The sequence below is a fragment of the Macrotis lagotis genome, chromosome X, assembly GCF_037893015.1.
Source record: "Macrotis lagotis isolate mMagLag1 chromosome X, bilby.v1.9.chrom.fasta, whole genome shotgun sequence".
NCBI classification, from domain to species: Eukaryota; Metazoa; Chordata; class Mammalia; order Peramelemorphia; family Peramelidae; genus Macrotis; species Macrotis lagotis.
In genome coordinates, this window is record NC_133666.1 from 326,488,469 (window position 1) to 326,508,741 (window position 20,273).

Sequence of the window (20,273 nt, forward strand, 5' to 3'; positions counted from 1 at the left end):
ATGGAAAATTAATTAGGTCAACAGACTTCTGGGATACAAAATTTATGTCAACTTGACCCCCCCCCCACTTTCCTCTAACAAATATTTCTTTTAGTAATGTCCAGATTCAAAGATTGCCTCTTATATAATCATTTGCCAAAACTCTAGATATCCTTAATGTAGTTTTAATGATACTTCAATGCAAGGAAAGTCCAGAACATAGTACATTTAGTGATTAATACTGAGGGCTTGATTTCTCTCATTATCAACAGGTTGCTATTCCTAAAGCCATCTTATTATTATTTTTTTTTTTTTTTTAGTTTTTATTGGCAAGGTAATAGGGGGTTAAGTTACTTGCCCAAAGTTACACAGCTAGGTAATTATTAAGCGTCTGAGGCCAGATTTGAACTCAGGTCCTCTTGACTCCAAGGCCAGTGCTCTATCCACTGTGCAACCCAGCTGCCCCTGCCATCTTTCTTTTCAAGAAGTTTTCAGTGGCTTCTTTTTTAAGGAAAAAATAAAAATTTCTATTATATAAAACACTTCCCAAACTAATTATAGTCTATCATTTTCTGGAAAAAATTCATATTCCTTTTTTTTAAGGCTTTTGCAAGGAAAATGGGGTTAAGTGGCTTGCCGAATGCCACACAGCTAGGTAATTATTAAGTGTCTGAGACCGGATTTGAACCCAGGTACTCCTGACTCCAAGGCTGGTGCTTTATCCACTATGCCACCTAGCCACCCCTCATATGACTTTCTTGAACTTGACTCTGAAACCAAACAGGCCTAATTCATGGTCTCTTTTTCTGTGTCTTATAGGACACCTCCTCTCTTATCTCTATACTTTTGTCCAGATTGTTACCTCTTAGCCTCTTCTTCTTAGAATCCTGAACTCCCTTCAAGGCTCAGCTCAAGGATTGTCTTCTATAGAATGTCTTTTCTGAATCCCCACCCCCAGTTCTTAGGGCTCCCCTCTGAAATTAACTCATTTGCTTTGTGTGTGTGTGTGTGTGTGTGTGTGTGTATATTTTATACACATACATATTGTTTTCCTTTAATAGTATGTAAACTTCACTAGAAGAAGAGTTATTTCTTTTTTTCCCTTTGTACCCTTAGTTTAGTAAGTGATTAATACATGTTTAATGAGTTGAACCTCATAGCTCTCTAGTTCTCTTTAACATACTGACCCTGAGGGTTCATACCATCCTCAAAAACCATGTTGGCTTATAAATGCCATTTGAAAGTCTTCTATGTTATTTTTAAGCTGTATAAGAACTCTAAAGAAAAGCATCCCTGAGATTAAGCTATTAGTACTAGGAAGGTAGATGCGAAACATCAGAGAAAATCACAGAGTACTGAACCTCCTTTTTGGACCTGGTACTAAAAATAATTCAGGTGGCCATTTTCCTCATTTTCCTGAGTTCAAATATGGCTTCAGACACTGGGCAAGTCACTTAATCCTGTTTGCCTCAATTCAGCTGAAAAAGGGAATGGCAAACTAGTCCAGTATCTTTGTCAAGAAAACCACAAATAGGGTCATGAAGAGTCAGAACAAAGGAATAATAACTGTATGACAAAATAACAATAGATCATCCCTAGAGATGAGGTGGCATGAGGTTATATTAATGAAGTTTCTAATTATGTGTAGTATGATATAATTCTAGAGCAAGTTCTAAAGAGAATAAATACACAATCTTAATCTCTTTGCAGTAAATTTTCTTTTTTTTAAATTTTTATTTATTTAAGGCAATGGGGTTAAGTGACTTGCTCAAGGTCACACAACTAGGTAATTATTAATTGTCTGAGGTCAAATTTGAATTCAGGTCCCCTTGACTCCAGGGCCAGTGCTCTATCCACTGTACCACCCAGCTGCCCCTGTAGTGAATTTTCAATGGGAAGGATAGTAAGAAATTGCAATGGCATTCCATGGAGGGAGTCACCCTTGTCTCCCAAATAGGTACTATGGCCTTCCATTTCCATGCCTTTCCTCAAACTGCTTCCCATGCCTAAAATGACCTTTTTTTCTTGTCAGCTCTTAGATTTCTACTCATTTTTTAATGCCCAACTCATATGCAGCCTCTTCTATGAAATCTTTCCTGTCACCTCTACTGTCAATAGTGAATTCAAATGTCACATGGTACTTAACAAATACATGGTAATCGTGTATTTATGTTATTCTCCACTTAGATGGTAAGTGCCAGGTTCATGTCATGTCTAAACTCTTTACTCTTCTGTGCCCAGTGGGGTCTTAATAATTATTTTACTAGGTTGAGAGTCTCATAAAGAAATAGCAAGCTGGGGCGACTAGGTGGCACAGTGGATAAAGCACCCCTGGAGTCAGGAGTACCTGGGTTCAAATCTGGTCTCAGACACTTAATAATTACCTAGCTGTGTGGCCTTGGGCAAGCCACTTAGCCCCATTTGCCTTGCAAAAATCTAAAAAAAAGAAATAGCAAGCTTTAGTTGGCAAAATTTTGAACTTGGAGGCATGAAGAGATGGGTTAAATTACACTTCAGGCACTTATTTATTAGCTGTGTGACCTTGAGAAAATCACTTACTATCACTGAGTCTCAGTGACCTTGCCTTTTTTTTTTAAGGAGGAGAAATAGAGAGAGATAATAATATAGGTGTTTATGTTATGGAATGGCTGTGAGGCTCAAAGGAGATTATGTAATACTTTGCAAATTCTAAAACACTATAGAAATGATCATTGTTCTGATCAAAGGTAAATAAATATCTTCTAAAGAGGATCCAGGGCTAGGAAAAGGAAGAATTAGTTTACCAGCAGGTTTAAGATTTAAGGTACAGTGAGCCCCATAGGTGCATAAAACACAATTGAATTCAACTTTAACAAGAAATAATTAAAAGAATCAATTCAAAAGAAAACTAGGTTAAAAGCACTCTAGTTAGTTCCTCCTAAAGGATTAACAATCAGGAAAGATTTCCCTTGAGAAAGTCCTCTCGACTTTTCTTCTAAGGGAGAAAAGAAGCAAAACATTCTCCTATTCCCCTCTGAGCACCAGTAAAGGACTAGCTCACCTCAAAATAAGTGACATTCCTATAGTCCTAGTATTCCTGTTTCCTAAGATCCCAACATTCAACTTAACCATACCTCCTCTATAAGGAGACCCAGGTTTTCAACCTTCTTCAGTAAAGCTGATCAGGGAGATGAGGGTGGGTCTTGGAATTGGCTTCTTCCACTGACAGCCATATCATCTGACAAGCTGAGAGGCCCAGCACCTCTTACTGGTTGAGGAAAAACAATGGAATGAATAGTGGGGATTTGGGACTAGGCACTATTTCAAGGTATGTGGAGGAGGTATTCCCTTTCTTCATTGGAATGGCAAAGCCATTGGACAATTCAAGCTTCCAATACTAGATCAGAAGAAAAGGAGTGATAGGAAGATGGTAAATAGAGTAGTAGCCACTTTTACTTTCCAGCTGGGCAGAGGTAAGAGGTTATAGAGCTCTTCATTTATAGTTCAGAGGGATAATTGGGTGGTACAAGGGATAGAATCAGGAAGACAGGGTTGCTAGCTGTGTGACCTTGGGCAAGTCACTTAACCAAAATTGCCTCTCCTCCAGGACATTTCCAGTCATCCTGATTTATATCTTGCTGCTGGACCCAGGTGACTCTGGAGGAGAAAGTGAGGTTGGTGACTTAGCACAGTCACCCACTCACTCAAATGCCAATTCATGGCATCACTTCCCCGAAGTCATGCTCTTCTTCAAGAACAAAGGACAAAAACCATCAAAAAACATATGGTTCAGAGAACCTAGGTATGAATTTCAGCTCCGCTTCTCATTACAATGTACCTTGGGAAGTTATTTTACTGAGTCTTTGTTTACAAATTCCTTATAGAACTAAATCTTAGGAGACTCATAATTTTCTTCCTCTTGCCACCCTCCTCATAAAAAGATTCAACATCTTCCTCTCTACCCCACTGGATGATCCTGTAAGTATTTTCTATAAACTAGACTTTGTGCCTCTGTGCCAAAACTAGATCTCACTTAACTAAGACTTTGCTTCCTGGAAACTGGTGATCAGAGTAGCTAAGCTGTCAGTTTAACTGACCTCTCCCAAAGCCACAATTTAAACATTATTCAGATGTTCTCAGTCGTCATCATTTATCGCTCATGTAGCATGGTTGTGAGATCATGGAACACAATCATCAGCTCATAACTTTAAAGGAATTAAGGGTAATACATACTGGGTTGGAGTCTTATTTTTCCTTGCAAATCAAATTCAGTTGTGGTTTCTCTATCTAGGTCTTAGTATTTATTTAATTCCATTCCCACCAGGAAAGAAAGGGAAAAAAAAAGAGAAAGAGGTTAGGAAAAGGAAAAGCAAGGAATCTGATGAAAAATAAACTTCTGAAAAAAACAGCTTAACCAATGTGATCAGTTTTAGAAAGATGAGTGATAGCTTTGTGCAGGATAGCTTGGAAGAAGAACAAGTGGGAGGTGGAGAATTGAAAGGACAAAAAAAGGTGAGAAGACTCAAAATGATTCCATAGGTTGATGTGTCAAAGGAACAAGGGATAATTAATCTGGATAAGAGAACACTTGGAAGATGTGAGAGGAATAACGGGGAAGGTAATATCTGTCCCTGAGTATTTAAAAGATCCCTACTGGAGGTGGTATGTGAGCTAAGTCCTGAATGTGATGCTAAGAGGCAGAGGTGAGAAGGAAGAACATTCCAGACATGGAGGAAATGGGAATGGGGAGTCTATATGAAAACACATTTAAACATAGAGGAACACTGTAATGCAGGAATGAACACTAGGAGAGTATATGAAAAGTAGTTTTAGAAGGATCAGTACAGAAAAGATCTCTCTACATAGGAAAATCAGAAACTACTTTTACTCTAGAAAGTAGAGCCTAAATCAGAACTTATACTTATTTACTTATCATTTCTCAAATACTTATAAATAAGACTTCCTGCTTTTGACATTTCTGCTTTCTTTTAAATGATTCACATTTTAGATTTATTTTGATCTTATGACCTAAATAATCATAAAACTTTTTGCATAAGGCTAATTAGGTGATTCAAAAAATAATTCTTATTTATAAATATGTATCGTATGTGCAACACACACATATATACATACACAGAATAGATAATAATCATAAATATTTAATAAGCTACTACATTGTGCTAGATACTTCTAAGTTCTGATGATGCAAAAGAGGCAAAAGACAGTCCCTGCCTTCAAATGTACAAAACAAAAATGTACAAACAAGCTATATTTAGGGATGAATAGAAAATAGTTAAGGGAGAAAAGGCACCAGAAATAATAGGGCAGAAAAAGGTTTCCTGGTTTCTAGTTGGGATTTTTTTTAAATTCCAGGGGAGACAGGAGGTAGCAATGAAGGAGGAGATCATTCCAGGCACAGAGGGACAAACAGAGAAAATTCTCAGAGCTTAGAGATGGAGTATCTAGACAGGCATACAGAAAAGAGAGATGGATGAAAGATAGACAGAAAAATAGCTGATAAATAGATCAATGGAGTGGAAACTAATTAGCACCTGAGCTGTGACTTCTAGTTTAAGAAAGTTTACTTGCTCATAGTCACCCAGAATGTAGGAAGAAAATCCATGGTTTTCTGACTCCAAGACCATAGCTTCATCCATTATACCAAAACGACTCAAAATATCTGTGTGAACATGTGTGTGTATTAACATATATATGTATATATATATACACATACATATATATATATATATATATATACATATATATATATATATATATATATATATGAAGTATATCCTTTCTAAACAAACTTAATTACTTTAAAAATACATTCTGGAGGTAATTCATAGGGTACTTCAGGTCTCCACAAAAGACCAAGCTATTTGTCTATTGAATATTGAGTTAACTTCCAAGCCACATTGTCCCTTGGTGAAGAGTGAGAAAATTTTTAAAAAATTTTAATTTAATCTGCAAAGTTGGATACCAGACACAATGGAAAATGATAATTCTAATACACATACAGATGCAACCCCACACACATATAAACCACACGAACACATACACACACTCAAACACAGTGTCTCATAAAATACAATCTAACACAACCATCTAGTCTTAACTGTATCACATAACAATACTCTCCAGATGTACCACTGGTTTTCTAATCCCCTTAGCATCTGAAATCTCTCACAGACTTGAGGAGTTTTCTATTTCTTGTCAAGAAAAAATCTTAGGGGAAGGTTTTATGTTCTCCCTCATGATCCACTAAGCTAAATTCATCATTTAGACTTTCACAAGGTCTCTTCTAAAGTATCCAAACACTATAGTTCATGGCCTATTATTAGCTTGGAGATCAGAAGTCCTGACTCTATCCCATCTTACAAAAGTGCTACATATTCCAAAATACCTAATGGAGAAATTCATTATAGACAAAATCATGAAAATTCAGGGTGGTGAGATGAGTGAGTATTCTTGTCTGTTGAAGCCTGGACAGCTTCACTAGAGAGATCCCGCTGATGGTTTAGATAAGAGATGTGTATGAGAGAGGAGGCAGGAGCTCTGAGCTGGAGCCAAGGTCAGAAAGGTATGAGGGGTGAGGTGCTCTGATCTCTCCTCCCTCTTCTCTGGCTTCAGAGGGCTATCATTTGAAAGAAAGCAAAACACTGGATAAATGGGCTTACTTTTCACTGAGATCTCCAACGGGATGACTTTGGCTGAGCTTGAAGCTAGGAGCTGGCTGGTTACAGGGACTAGTTGGAGCTGATAAAGTGCTTTTAACACTCTGAACTGAGTGTCTCCGGCTCCTCCTTCTATTTAATCCCCGATGTTCACTTGAACCCAGACTCGCCCTTCTTCGGTCTTTCCTTCCATTGGGAGGAGGCTCGGCATTCTCATCTCCATCCTCATGCCTCAGTGTCATCTAAAAAAAGGGGGAGAAAGGCATCACTACAAAGTCATTATTTGTACTAATTTGACAGTGTGTAATAGTACAGAAGTGGCAAATACATGATAAATGAATCCCTGCAACACTGAGTGCAGCCAGAAAATGTAATTGGGAGATATTTAACAATATAATTAAAAATACATTAGAACATAGATAATGCTGATATGTGTCAACATGAAACCTGTAAGAATCCTTTTTGTAGTTTAATGAACCCTGTTTCTATATAAAGGCAATATCATTGGCATATGGGGAAAAGCAATATTCTTACAGTTAAGAGAACTGGGTTTAGATTTTCAGATTTAGATTTTTTAGATTTAGATTAACAACTTTGACCCTGAGTTTCCTTACATATCAAATGAATGATAATACTTACCTGCTCACAGGGATCTTATAAGAAAAAGACTTTGTAAAACTTAATAATTTATGACTATTATTATTATAAAGCTTTCTCATTGATCCTAAATATTTCCATATTCACTTTAAAAGGCATCTATATTCAAAGTTTTCCCTCCAAGTCTGTAGAAGTAAGTGTAACTTTCTTGATGGTTAAAAAAATTAGGAAAATTACCTAGGTATCTAATACTTCAATAAAGAGCAACAGGGAGAACTGGGACATTTTTTGGGGGGTATTTGCAAGGCAATGGGGTTAAGTGACTTGCCCAAGGTCACACAGCTAGGCAATAATTAAGTGTCTGAGGCCAGATTTGAACTCAGGTACTCCTGACTCCAGGGCAAGTGCTCTATCCACTGTGCGAGCTAGCTGGCCCTTACACTCATAAATTCTTTTTCGTTTTTTTTTTGCAAGGCAAATGGGGTTAAGTGACTTGCCCAAGGCCACACAGCTAGGTAATTATTAAGTGTCTGAGACCAGATTGGAACCCAGGTACTCCTGACTCCAAGGCTGGTGCTTTATCCACTACGCCACCTAGCCGCCCCGGCTCATAAATTCTTTATCAGAAAGAACTAAATTTAAGATGAGCTAAGGAAAATGAAATAAAAAAACAGAATTAAGATATTCATCTTAACTTTCATCAATCCCAATAGTATTAGTGGCATAAAAATTATAGAAACTATAAAGTAATTCCCATCCCCAAAGCTAAATAGAATCATTTTTCTCTGCTCTTGAGACAAAGTGCTGGTGTAGACCCCTTATTCTGGAAAATGCCAGAATGAAAAAGTCCATACAAAGAGCCATATCTAGTCACATTCCTCTCTAACGTTTAACATTACCTGGAAGATTCCCAGACTTTGAATGAACTCCCCAAAGTCTAAAGAACTGAAACCTTTTTTTCCCCTTTCTAATTCAATCTCCTGGCAAAATAATGTGCTGTGTGATCTGGGGCAAATTATTTAACCTCTATTTGCCTCAGACAACTCCTGGAGACTTATTTGAACTCAAGTTTTCCTGATTCTAGGTCCAGAGCTCTCTCCACTGTGCCACCTTGCTACAATGAAGATGAGAGGAGGAAGACTATGATAAAGCAAGATCTGACTTCAGTATAAAAGCAGATCTCTTTCTACTTCTCCTTTTCCCACATGGCTGGTAGGACTCTGCAAAAAGGAAGGAGAGCTCACATTAGTAGTTTCCCCAAAAGGATGAAATCTCAGATACTATGGTTATGAAGAATCATAAATTAATGATTCAAACTGATCCATCAGATATTGTAAGTCAGTTTGACAGTCTTTAGATCATTAACTTATATATAAATCTATCAGTTGATATTATGTTTTCAGGATATACACAATCAAGCTTAATGAAGTTGAATTTTGGTTCTAAAAAGGAATCTGAATTGGAAAAAAGACTATTTCCCTATTAGACATAATTCCAGAAATAATTTCTTAAACTAAAGAGGAAAATATCCAGGCAAACTCATCACAATTCAGTTAATTTTGAATGGCAGCTTATTAGAACAGTTAAATAATAGGAACAAAATTAGGATGTCCACTATTTTAAAAATGAATATCCTGAGGCATAAATAATTGCTAACATTCCATTCACACTGTCTTTTAAGAGACATTTCCTCATTAACTACCAGTAATTGGTAGATACACTGAAACAAGTCTGGGAAATAAGAGAAAACAAAGGACTGACCATTTTATATTTTGGCTTGATAATAATGTTTTCCTTCATTTTTGAAGAAGACCCTGACATCTGAGAGGTAATGCTATGATAAGCACATGAATTGGATTTGAGTGAGGGGGTGCTGTGCTAAGTCACCAGCTTCATTTTCTGTCCAGAGCCATCTGGGTCCAGGAGTTAGATATGAATCAGGATGACTAGAGATGGCCCTGGATGTGGGGAAATCAGGGTTAAGTGACTTGCCCAAGGTCACACAGCTAGTGTTTGAGATCACATTTGAATTCAGGTCCTCCTGACTTGAGAGCTGGTGCTCTACCCACTGTGCCATCTAGTTGTCTTTGGTTTGTTAAAGACTTCCAGGAAGTCAAAACAAATAAACAAACAAAAAATCCCAAACACAAACAAACCCTTGCAAAGTTATGAAGATAATGTCACAAATGAAGTTTGGTTGAAGACAACCAAAGAAACTTGGATTATAATAGACATCAGTGGTGGACTTTGGCATCAGGGGCAATAATGAATACAATATGGGATATGTTAGGGAGGGGATTGGAGAAATAGGAAGAGATGTGTATTTACATAGAAACCAGATTCTTTTTTTTTTTTTTGGTTTTTACAAGGCAATGGGGTTAAGAGAAGCCAGATTGTTATCACTACTTCTCTTATTCTTCACTCTTCATCTCAATCTCAGCCCTTTATGTAGTGAAGTAATGTAGTGGATACAGCATTAGGCTTGAAGTTAAGAAGACAAGAATTTAAGCCTGGTGTGATCTTGGGCAAATCACTCAATCTTTGTTTGCCTCAGTTTCTTCAAATGTAAAACAAGGACAATAAAAGCACACATACTTCACAAGGTTGTTGTGAGGATCAATGAAATAACATTTGTAAAGTCCCTAACATGATGTCTGGCTATAAGTAGACTTCTGACAAAGACCAATTATTATTATTTGTATTATCCACCTGGGGAATCTTTATTTTGAGTACTCATCCCAAATTTTCCCTGACTTGTAGAAATTTCTGGAATTACACTATTCCTTCCACACTTTGTCCAATTATAAACGACTTTCTCTTTCATTTTTGCTTTTTTGTTTTTTGCAATGCAATGCAATGGGGTTAAGGGACTTGCCCAAGATCACACAGCTAGATAAGGATTAAGTATCTGAGGTCACATTTGAACTCAGGTCCTCCTGACTCCAAGGCTGGTGCTCTATCCACTGTGCCACCTAGCTGCCCCTGGACTGTCTCTTTTGAAAAAAAAAAGTTTAGTGAGCTCTGGGCAGTATTCCTCTAGCAATTTTCTGGGAAAGACCTTGTCCTGACTAGGGATGGGAGCATTTGTTCACCTTGGGGAGGTCTATCTCTACAGACCTCCTACTTTCTCAGATTTTATAAACTTCCAATGTCTTCAGATAAGTTTGTTGTTTTTTTCCCCTGATATTCTTACCTGGGACACCAAGATATAATATCCATGGTATAAACTTTTCTGACCATATACCCACATCTTATAATGCCCTAAGACAAATTGTTAATGACAGGCAGCTAGGTCTTAAACTATTGAAAATAGGGTGGATCAGTGGATAGGGTGAGTCCAAATCTGGTCTTAGACACCTACTATGTGACCTGAGTAAGTCATTTAACCCTAGCTGCCTCAGTTTTCTCATCTGTAAAATCATCGGAGAAGGAAATGGCAAACCATTCCATTGTCTTTACCAAGAAAACCCAAATAGTTAGACAAAACTAAAACAACTGGACAGCAACAATAAAAACAATGCTTTGACAATGAATGCTTTTCATGAAATATCATGAGGAATACATTTCACATATTTTATTTTACAATAAAATTGGATTAACAGTTCTTGCTCAAACTCAACACTCCATCTCCCAGCTCCATTCATTTCCATCAGCTGCCCTCCTTTCTCCAATCATAACTTTATCTTAATCTCACATTCACACGAGGTGTTTCTGGTAATCACCTGTTTCACTCTGAATATAGGAGAAATAAGCTACTCTGATCAAGACAATGATCTAAGGTATTTCCGGAGGACTCATGATGAAAAATGCTTTTCATCTCTAGAGAGAGAATAGATGAACTCTACGTGTAGACTGAAGCATACTTTTCACTTTCTTAATTTTTCTTTTTTTTTTTACAACATGATTAATATGGGAATAGGTTTTACAGGACTTCATGTATACTCGATATTATATTGCTTGCTTTCTCAAGAGATGGGAGTGGCATGAGAGGGAGGGAATTTGAAATTCAAAATTTTTAAAAATGAATGTTAAAAATTTTCATATTTAATTGGGAAATATTTAATGAAATAAGTTAAAATATATTTAAAAAAATAGGAGAGATAACCAAGCTTTTCCTAAGTTATATTTTCCTTCTAATCTTTAAAGTTAGCACATAACAAAGGGAAGGCTGGATTACCTCATATATATTAAATTGTTCCACCAAGTCCAAGTCTGTGCCTCTCTTGTTCAAATGTCTCTGAGAAATGGCTTCAATGCCGAGCTCCTCCAAACAATCTACCACATCATAGAAAGCATCTTGATCTGGTAATCCTGATAGCGTCTGAGGAGAAAAAAAAATATTCACAGTTTTAAAAGATTTCAACAAATCTGTCCAAAGAGGCTTATTTTGCAACAAGTTAACCCAACAATGTTTTGATTTTTTTAAAACATGGCAGTCATTGATCCCAGTGAAAATAAAGTGGTCATCATCATCATCAAAGCAGAGCAGATTGGGTAAAAAACATGAAATAGTTTGAACAAACTGCTTTCAAAATGTATGAAAACCAGATTTAGGGCAATAAATCCTTTTTTTTTCTTTTTTTGGTTAAATTATCATTCTTTTTTTCATTAAAATTCAACAGAGGCTTCTCTGATCTATACTATTTAGAATGTGAAATAAAAAAAAATTAGAGCAGCAACAATAAAAGCAATCCAGTTGAACACATATTCATTCATTGAATCATCTAAATATCTCCTTAGTATTAAGCAACTATATACATTTTTTGTATATAGTAACTTCTTGAAACTTATTTTCTCCTATAGAAAAAGATATTCATATGATCAACCTATTGAACTGTTTTGCAGTTATTTGTAAATAACGTTATTTACAAATCTTCAAATACTATATTGTGAGTTGTTGCTCTTTTTAATAAAAATGATATTATGGACAACTGATTACATTGTATGAATTAAAGTTTTTTATAAGAGGAAACAGAGTTTTCCAAGTAAAGGATCTCCAACTACTGGATATTTAGTACTGCTATGTGAATAAGGCATTAGTGCCTACCCTGAAAGAACATAAAGATTTTTCATTGATTTGTCTTATTTACCTGTTAAAGAGATATCAAGTACATAGTTAAATAAGCAAAGTCCCCCAGGCCACTCTCAATTCCATACCAGCTCTTTAGAGTCAGAACCAGAGATCTGGAAGGGACCTCAGAGGACTTCTAATTCACTCCTATCTTTCTACAATTGAGGACCATGAATCCAAGAGATGTGATGCGACCTATTTCTTGCTATACATGTCATGGCAGAGCAGGAATAGAACTCACATTTCCTGTCTTCTAGTCAAGGGTTATTTCCATCACTTATCCTGCTTATAAACTTTCCTGGGCTCTGTATATATTAATGTAGACTGAAAGAGCAATATTTTCCCAAAGAATATTTCACAGCCAGCTGTTTGGTGGAGTTATTATTCACATTGTACATTGGGAAGATGATAATAGATTTAAATATGACCTTCTCTAACATAGATTTTTGGGGTCAATATTAGAAGAAGGTTTTACTTTTTACAAGCAGCTTCTAGTTTAGCTTTCTCTATATTGATCAGGAAAGCCACAATAATATCAAAAACAACTTAACAGAAAAGCTTGGAAGCTGCAGATTCGATTTATTTTATACCCAGCACAATGCTTATCACATAGTAGGCTCTTAATAAATGTTTGTTTATTGATTAATTCACATATGTTGGATAATGTCTTTTGTATCACTTTTGATCCTCATAGATAACATTCTTCAACCTAAATATACCCTTTTAATTGTGTTTTGGCTTATCTGTCATTTTAATTCTTCTGAGATGGTAACATTCCATGTAATCACGCCAAGTAGTCTTACCTAGAACAATATAGGAGTTAAAGAAAACTTCTCTTGTTGTTAATAAAAGATATTAAAATGATTTAAAGAACAGCATTGTTTTCAACATGCAATCCAGATCATTCTCTTACTTCTAATAAGTTCTGGACCCAGATCACTGTTCATCTGCAGTTCTAGCTGTCTTTCTCTGTCTGTCTCTGTCTCTACCTCTCTGTCTCTCTCATTCTGTCTGTCTGTCTGTCTGTTTCTGTCTCTTTCTCTGTCTTGCTGTCTCTCTCTCTCTCTCTCTCTCTCTCTCTCTCTCACACACACACACACACACACACACACACACACAAATTCAATGGACTTTTTTTCCTTTATTAATTTTGAGTCATATTTTCCAAACTAGATTATGAGGGTGAGAAATCACCATAAATGTGGCAATCGTGAATACATTAAATAGATACAAATTCTAGCTTTAGAGACAGCATTTTACTCAGAATATTTCTTTCCAGGATTATATTTAGTGAGTCAAAGTCCTTTTGTTTCTTTCTCCCAAAAGTTAAACTCAGTCCTAATGGGGTTTATACTTTTTAACATCCAAGAATTTATTCTCTAAATATACTATGTGTGTGTGTGTGTGTGTATGTTAAATGGTTTTTATTAAGATATTTTAACAAAATGGCATACCTCTCTCATGATGGGAGAGAGGGGCCTAAATATTTTTTTTCCTGTCCTCTTTCTTCTCTCTAACCTGAAATCATCTTTTTTTTGATTTTATTATTTTGCTGATCCACAATCATCTGACTTCCCTTAGGAAACTGGAATGAAATTCAGAGATAAACAACTATTACTCTCATTAATTTAATAATATACACAGTAAACAAACATATTTATTATATTATTATAAATATTATATTATTAAATATATAACACAATATTTTATTAAGTATAATATAAATATATTATTGAATATTATATATTTATTATTATAGATCATTATATCTATTATATTTCAGACTTGAGGTATACAAAGAGAAAAATTCTGTCTTCAAGATCTTTATATTCTATTGGAAAAGACAATATATATTCTCTGTCCTCATTATACACACACACACACATATATATATATTTTAGTTTTTTGCCAGGCAAATGGGGTTACGTGGCTTGCCCAAGGTCACACAGCTAGGTAATTATTAAGTGTCTGAGACCGGATTTGAACCCAGGTACTCCTGACTCCAAGGCCGGTGCTTTATCCACTGCACCACCTAGCCGCCCCACATTATACACATATACATGTAGATATGTATGTATGTTTTTTTGAAGGTGTCTATATTTTAATTAGCATAGAATAACAGTTCTAGAATTTTAATTTCTAATGCAGTAAATAAAGACATAAGTCACATGAACAAAACACTCTTTGGAGCATCTGCAATAATTTTTAAGGATTTTAAAGGACAAAAATCTGAGAACCAGTAGTGTAGAGAGTTATTATATTATGAGGGTGATGTGGTTCAACTTGGGCTTTAGAAATATAAATTTGGCACCTTTTTTTGTGGAGGATAGACTGGAAAGAAAGCCTGGAGGCAAGAAGACCATGATATTGTAAGTGGTGATTAGGATCTGAGCAAGGGTAGCAGACATAAATGAAGTAGACCAGTTCAAATATTCAAAGATGGATATGGTCTGGGTTTGTGCATAATTCATTGTAGTAGGTCAATGTGCCTTTTTTTCTTTTTTTAAATTTTATTTTGAGTTTTATAATTTTTCCCCTAATCCCCCCCCCCAGAAGGCAGTTTATTATTCTTCACAATGTTTCCATGGTATTCAATGATCTAAGTTGAATGTGATGAAAGAGAAATCATATCCTTAAGGAAGAAAAATAAAGTATTATATAGAATTATATAGTAAGATAGTAAGATATATAGTATATACATACATACATACACACACACATACATATACATATACACATATATATATATATATACATATATATGTATATGTAGTAAGATAACGGTTTTTTCCCCTAAATTAAAGGTAATATAGTCTATGGTCTTTTTTCAAACTCCACAATTCTTTCTCTGGCTACAGATTGTATTCTCCATCACACACTCCCAAATTGTCCCAGATTGTTGCATTGATGGAATGAGCAAGTCCATCAAGGTTGACCATCACCCCCCATGTTGCTGTTAGGGTGTACAATATTCTTCTGGTTCTGCTCATCTCACTCAGCATCAGTTCATGCAAATCCTTCCAGGCTTCCCTGAATTCCCATCCCTCCTGGTTTCTAATAGAACAATAGTGTTCCATGACATTCCTTTACCACAGTCAATGTGCCTTTTTTACACCATAATAATAACTTTTATATAGCATTTAATACTTGCTTTGGATACACTAGTATCCAATATAGAATCAGCCCCTGAAAAGGAGCTATTATTTTCCTCATTTTACAGATGAGTGACTTCTCTATGGTCAAATCCATTCATAGCAGCACTTGAACTCAGACCATTATAGTCCCAAAGTCTGTATTCCATCTACTATACAACCTCTCTTCCTCTTTTGAACTAAAAAAACACAAGCAATATAGGTGCTAGGTCTGAGACAATTATTTTGTCCTGAACAAGTTAACATTGCTAAGATGATTTAACAAATACTTTAAACAAGTAGAAGATCTTGGAGCTCCCTGATACCCTTTCAGGGGATAATGAGATCAAAACATAATAATAATATACTAAGACTTTTAATTTCTAATATATTAAATATAGACATAAGTCACATGAACAAAATACTCTTTGGAGCATCTGCAATAATTTTTAAGGATTTTAAAGGACAAAAGTCTGAGAACCAGTAGTGTAGAGAGTTATTACGAGGGTGATGTGGTTCAACTTGGGCTTTAGAAATATAAATTTGGCACCTTTTTCCTTTCAAGTTCACCATCACTTTCAAGTGGCAGATGCCAATCCCTGTGGAAGACTTTATTCTACTAAGTAGGATGATATTCTTCCCCAAAAACTATCTTTTCCCATTTTTTCTTTATCCTCTGGAACCAAAAAGAATCCTGCATCTCCTCCCAGTTCTCACAAATACAGCCTTTGTTTAGAACTGGAAAACTGCTGGGAGAAGAGACTTGAGAACCCTTCCCTCAGGGATCAGAATTTGTTCTCAGAAGGAACAAGTGGGGAGAGGCAGAACCTGCTCCAACCCTCACACGACCCTCCACTACTCATTCTATTCCTTTCCTCCTCCCTCCCCTCCCTTGCCCCTTGGTTGTCCTTTTTCCTCATCACTCCTTTCAGTCCCCCATACAGCACTGGCCCCTTCTTTGTACTTGAAAGTCACAGTGCAGATGCCTTTCTTTCCTGCCAGTGAGTCTGAGAAAAGTAATAACACAATTCATAACCTGGGGTGAGGTACTGGAAAATTCCCCCATTCTTTTTTTCAAAAATACATACAAATACAAGGGGGGAAAAGAGACATGTAGACTCTCAGGGACTTTGAAAGGAAATGAATGAACCTTAGGAAAAAAAAAACAAATAGAACGTGACAAGAAAAAAAACTAGTGTGTTCAACAAAGCACATAAAAATAAAAAGATGATGAAGCTAATAATAATAATAACAACAATAATAATAATAATAACTTGCATTTATATAGTATTTTAAGGTCTGTAAAGAACTTTTATCTAAATTATCTCATTTGAAGGCTCATGACAATTCTGGGACAAAGTACTACATGTACAGTGTTCTAAAAAATGTTAGTATAGTATTAAGTAATCTAAGCTAGTGGGTTATAAAAGTTTAAAACCACACTAAGACTTCAGGGATCCCCTTATTTTAGATCAGGAAGTGGGTTGAGAGATTGTGACTTACCAGTCATCACATAGCCAGTAAATAAAGGAAGCATGAAGTACCTACTATGAGTAAGTCACTGAGCTAGATAATAAGGGTATAAAAATGAATAAAAGAAATCAGCCTTGTTTTTAAGAAACTTTCATTTTAATAAGTGTGATGATATATAGGTAAATAAATAATGCAAGGTGTTAAGAGTATCAAGATAAATTGTTATAAGAATATTGAAGAGAAAAGGCATTTTAGACTAAGGTATAAGAGAAGACTTCTTAAGCAAGATGGTTTTTGAATGAAGAGAAAGATTTTAACAGGGGAAGATGAAGAGGGAGTGTGTTTCAGGTACTAGGGTTGTCTGCACAAATACACAGAGGCAGCAGGGGGCAGAAGAAGATCAGACCAATAATTCAGTTCAACATGAATAATGAAAGTCCAAAGGAAATCTTTGTTAAATAAGACAGAAAGGGCGGATTGGGGGTAGATTTTGGAGTGCTTATTGTGTGAGTATAAAGAATTTGTATTTTACCCTTTAAGCAGTGGAGACACATTAAATATTTTTGAGAATGTAAGCAGTGTAATCAATTTTATGCTCTGGTAAAATCATTTTAGCAATGGTATTTAGGATAGATAGATTAGACAGGTGCAACCCTGGGGTGGAATGACAGTACAAGAGGCTAGGATTCTAATCCAGATGAGAGGTAAGAGATTATTAAATAGGGGAAGGGGGGTTGGAGCTGCAGGATGGAGTCCAGCACACACAGAAATCTTCATGCATGTATATAACTTGATAATGGCACTTTTTTTTTTAGGTTTTTGTGAGGCAAATGGGGTTAAGTGGCTTGCCCAAGGCCACACAGCTAGGTAATTATTAAGTGTCTGAGACCGGATTTGAACCCAGGTACTCCTGACTCCAAGGCCAGTGCTTTATCCACTACGCCACCTAGCTGCCCCAATGGCACCTTTTAAAGCATGATGTCTCCACCACTGTGTCCTGATATGTTAAATTAATATAAGGACAGCATTAGCAACATTATGGGTTTCCTTATTTCCCTTCACAGAATTTGGGTTCTATTGGAGAAGAGACTAGAGAGATGTATTATAGTCGAGGAGTGGAACTCATAGATAGATGGCACATGTCATTATTACTACTATTACTACTACAACTACCACTGCCACTGTCCCCACTACTCCCACCACCATTATTACAACAACTACTATTACTACTACTACTACTACTACTACTACTACTACTACTACTACTACTACTACCACTACTACTATTACTACTACTACTGCTGCTGCTGCTGCTGCTGCTGCTTCTACTACTACTACTATCACTACTACTACTACTACTACTACTACTACTACTACAACTAAGATTATTACTATAGCATTTCTAGACTCTTCAAAGTTTGTAAAGCATTTGACATATATTAACTCAATTGATCCTAACAATAATCCAATGAGGTAGATATTGATTTCACTTCCATTTTATATATAAGAAAACTAAGGCAGAGAAAAGTTAAATGACTTGCCCAGGGTCACCCAACTAGGTAGTGTGTAAAACAAGATTTAAACTCAGTTCTTCCTTACTATATGTCCTGTGCTCTATCCACTCTATCCACCTAACTTTTTCTATTGTTTTCTGTGCTATAGTTCAGAAAAGAAAGTCAAATTTAAAATAGAGACCAACAATCATTTCAGCTTGAAAAGGAGTAAGGTAGCAGTAGCCCAGCTCTTGAATTTAGACAGAAGAAAAAAAAAGAAAATCTCACATCATCTGACCATTCTATTTCCTTGCCCTCTTCTTAAATTAATTTCATTTTCTTCTATTTGGGGGTGAAGTAATTTCTGTCTAGGTTTTAGAAGCTGCCTAGAATGAAGAATGGTGAGAATTCACAGTGATGACTCTTAATAGGAAGGGAGTCTGAGTGAGCTCAAGTGGCTGAGATTGAAACATGTTCCCATCCTGAGTATTACATACCAAGATGAGAACCATTACAGTCAAAGGGCACCTCTGGATTTAAAAGGGAAGACCTTAATAGAGTATCTGGGGGCAGCTAGGTGGCACAGTGAACAGAGCACAAGCCCTGGAGTCAGAAGACCTGAGTTCAAATGTAGCCTCAGACATTTAATACTTGATTAGCTGTGTGACCTTGGGCAAGTCATGTAACCTCATTGTCTTAAAAAAGCCCCCTGCCCCCTCAAAAATAGAGTATGTGGAAGAGGAGGCCAAATGGGAACACACAATTTCTGGCTGCCAATTCAGTGGGGGGGGGGGGAATACAAAATTCTTCCCTTATTATAGACATGCAATTTCAAGCTGTCAAAATTTACTACACAATACAAATCAAAATATTATAAAGGTCTTTCCTAGATCTCATAACACTTTCTAGAGATAAATTGCAATTTTCCATTTTTAAGGTTAATTCAACAGTCTGATCTTGGTATTTATGGCAGTCACAAAATTATTCCAATCTATTTCATTTTAGAGGAAATCAGTAAACACTCTGATGAACTCCAGATCATACTGTTGATTGTATCAATGTTTTCTTATCCTGTGTTAATCTTGCTTTTACCTCTCCATAAATCTTCCATAAAGCATCCAATCAACAAGCGTGAGACTTTCCTCCAATTCTTTTAATTTGGAAAGGGAGAGGAATCTGTGCAGCATTCAGGTTGTCGAATTGTTATCCTCATATAAATGGATTACCTACCTTTCTAGCCTCATATATCACTAATCTTTTAAGTCACAGATTCAAGGTGTTTGTGTGTGTGTAATTGATGATAATTAACATATATTAATTAATATATAATATCATATATAGAACCTATTTTCTGTCACAGTCTTAAAAAGTTTCATGGGAAACACTGAGAGGGTAAATGACTTGCTGGGACTATGAGAGCTCAGAATGCTGTTGATATTTTAAAATACAATAGAACTTTTTTTTTAAAATGTAAAAACCTTTTTTTAGCTCAGACACCATACAAAAACAAGTTGACATTTGGTCCATAAGGCATTGATTTCTGACCTCTGTATTATAACAGGCTTCCTCTTAAAGACAATTTATCTTTTACTATCACACCTTATCATGTAACATGATATAATATGACAAAACACATTATAATATGTGACATTATAATAAATCACATGTGATTTATTATAATGTCACATATTATAATGTGTTTTGTCATATTATATCATGTTACATTTTATATTATATAATATATATCTTCTCTCAGGCCAACTATTAGAAGGAAAACAGAATTAATTTCCTAGAATTTCCCTACTCTAGTTCCTATTCCAACTCTGCCTAATTATATCTTAGCCATCCTTCAAGTCCTAGCTCAAATAAAGCC

At 35.8% G+C, this 20,273-nt stretch overlaps 1 protein-coding gene across 9 annotated transcripts in view; it reads right to left on the bottom strand.

Moving 5' to 3' along the window:
* Positions 1 to 20,273, bottom strand: part of FHOD3 (formin homology 2 domain containing 3) — a 740,814-nt gene that overhangs the window by 193,461 nt on the left and 527,080 nt on the right. For all 9 annotated transcript variants that reach the window (XM_074203815.1, XM_074203820.1, XM_074203819.1 and 6 more), the window contains 2 exons: positions 11,410 to 11,553; positions 6,639 to 6,877 (listed from right to left, as the gene is read on the bottom strand). In XM_074203815.1, the coding sequence (XP_074059916.1) occupies positions 6,639 to 6,877; positions 11,410 to 11,553 (383 nt within the window). The remainder of the gene's footprint in view (positions 1 to 6,638; positions 6,878 to 11,409; positions 11,554 to 20,273) is intronic.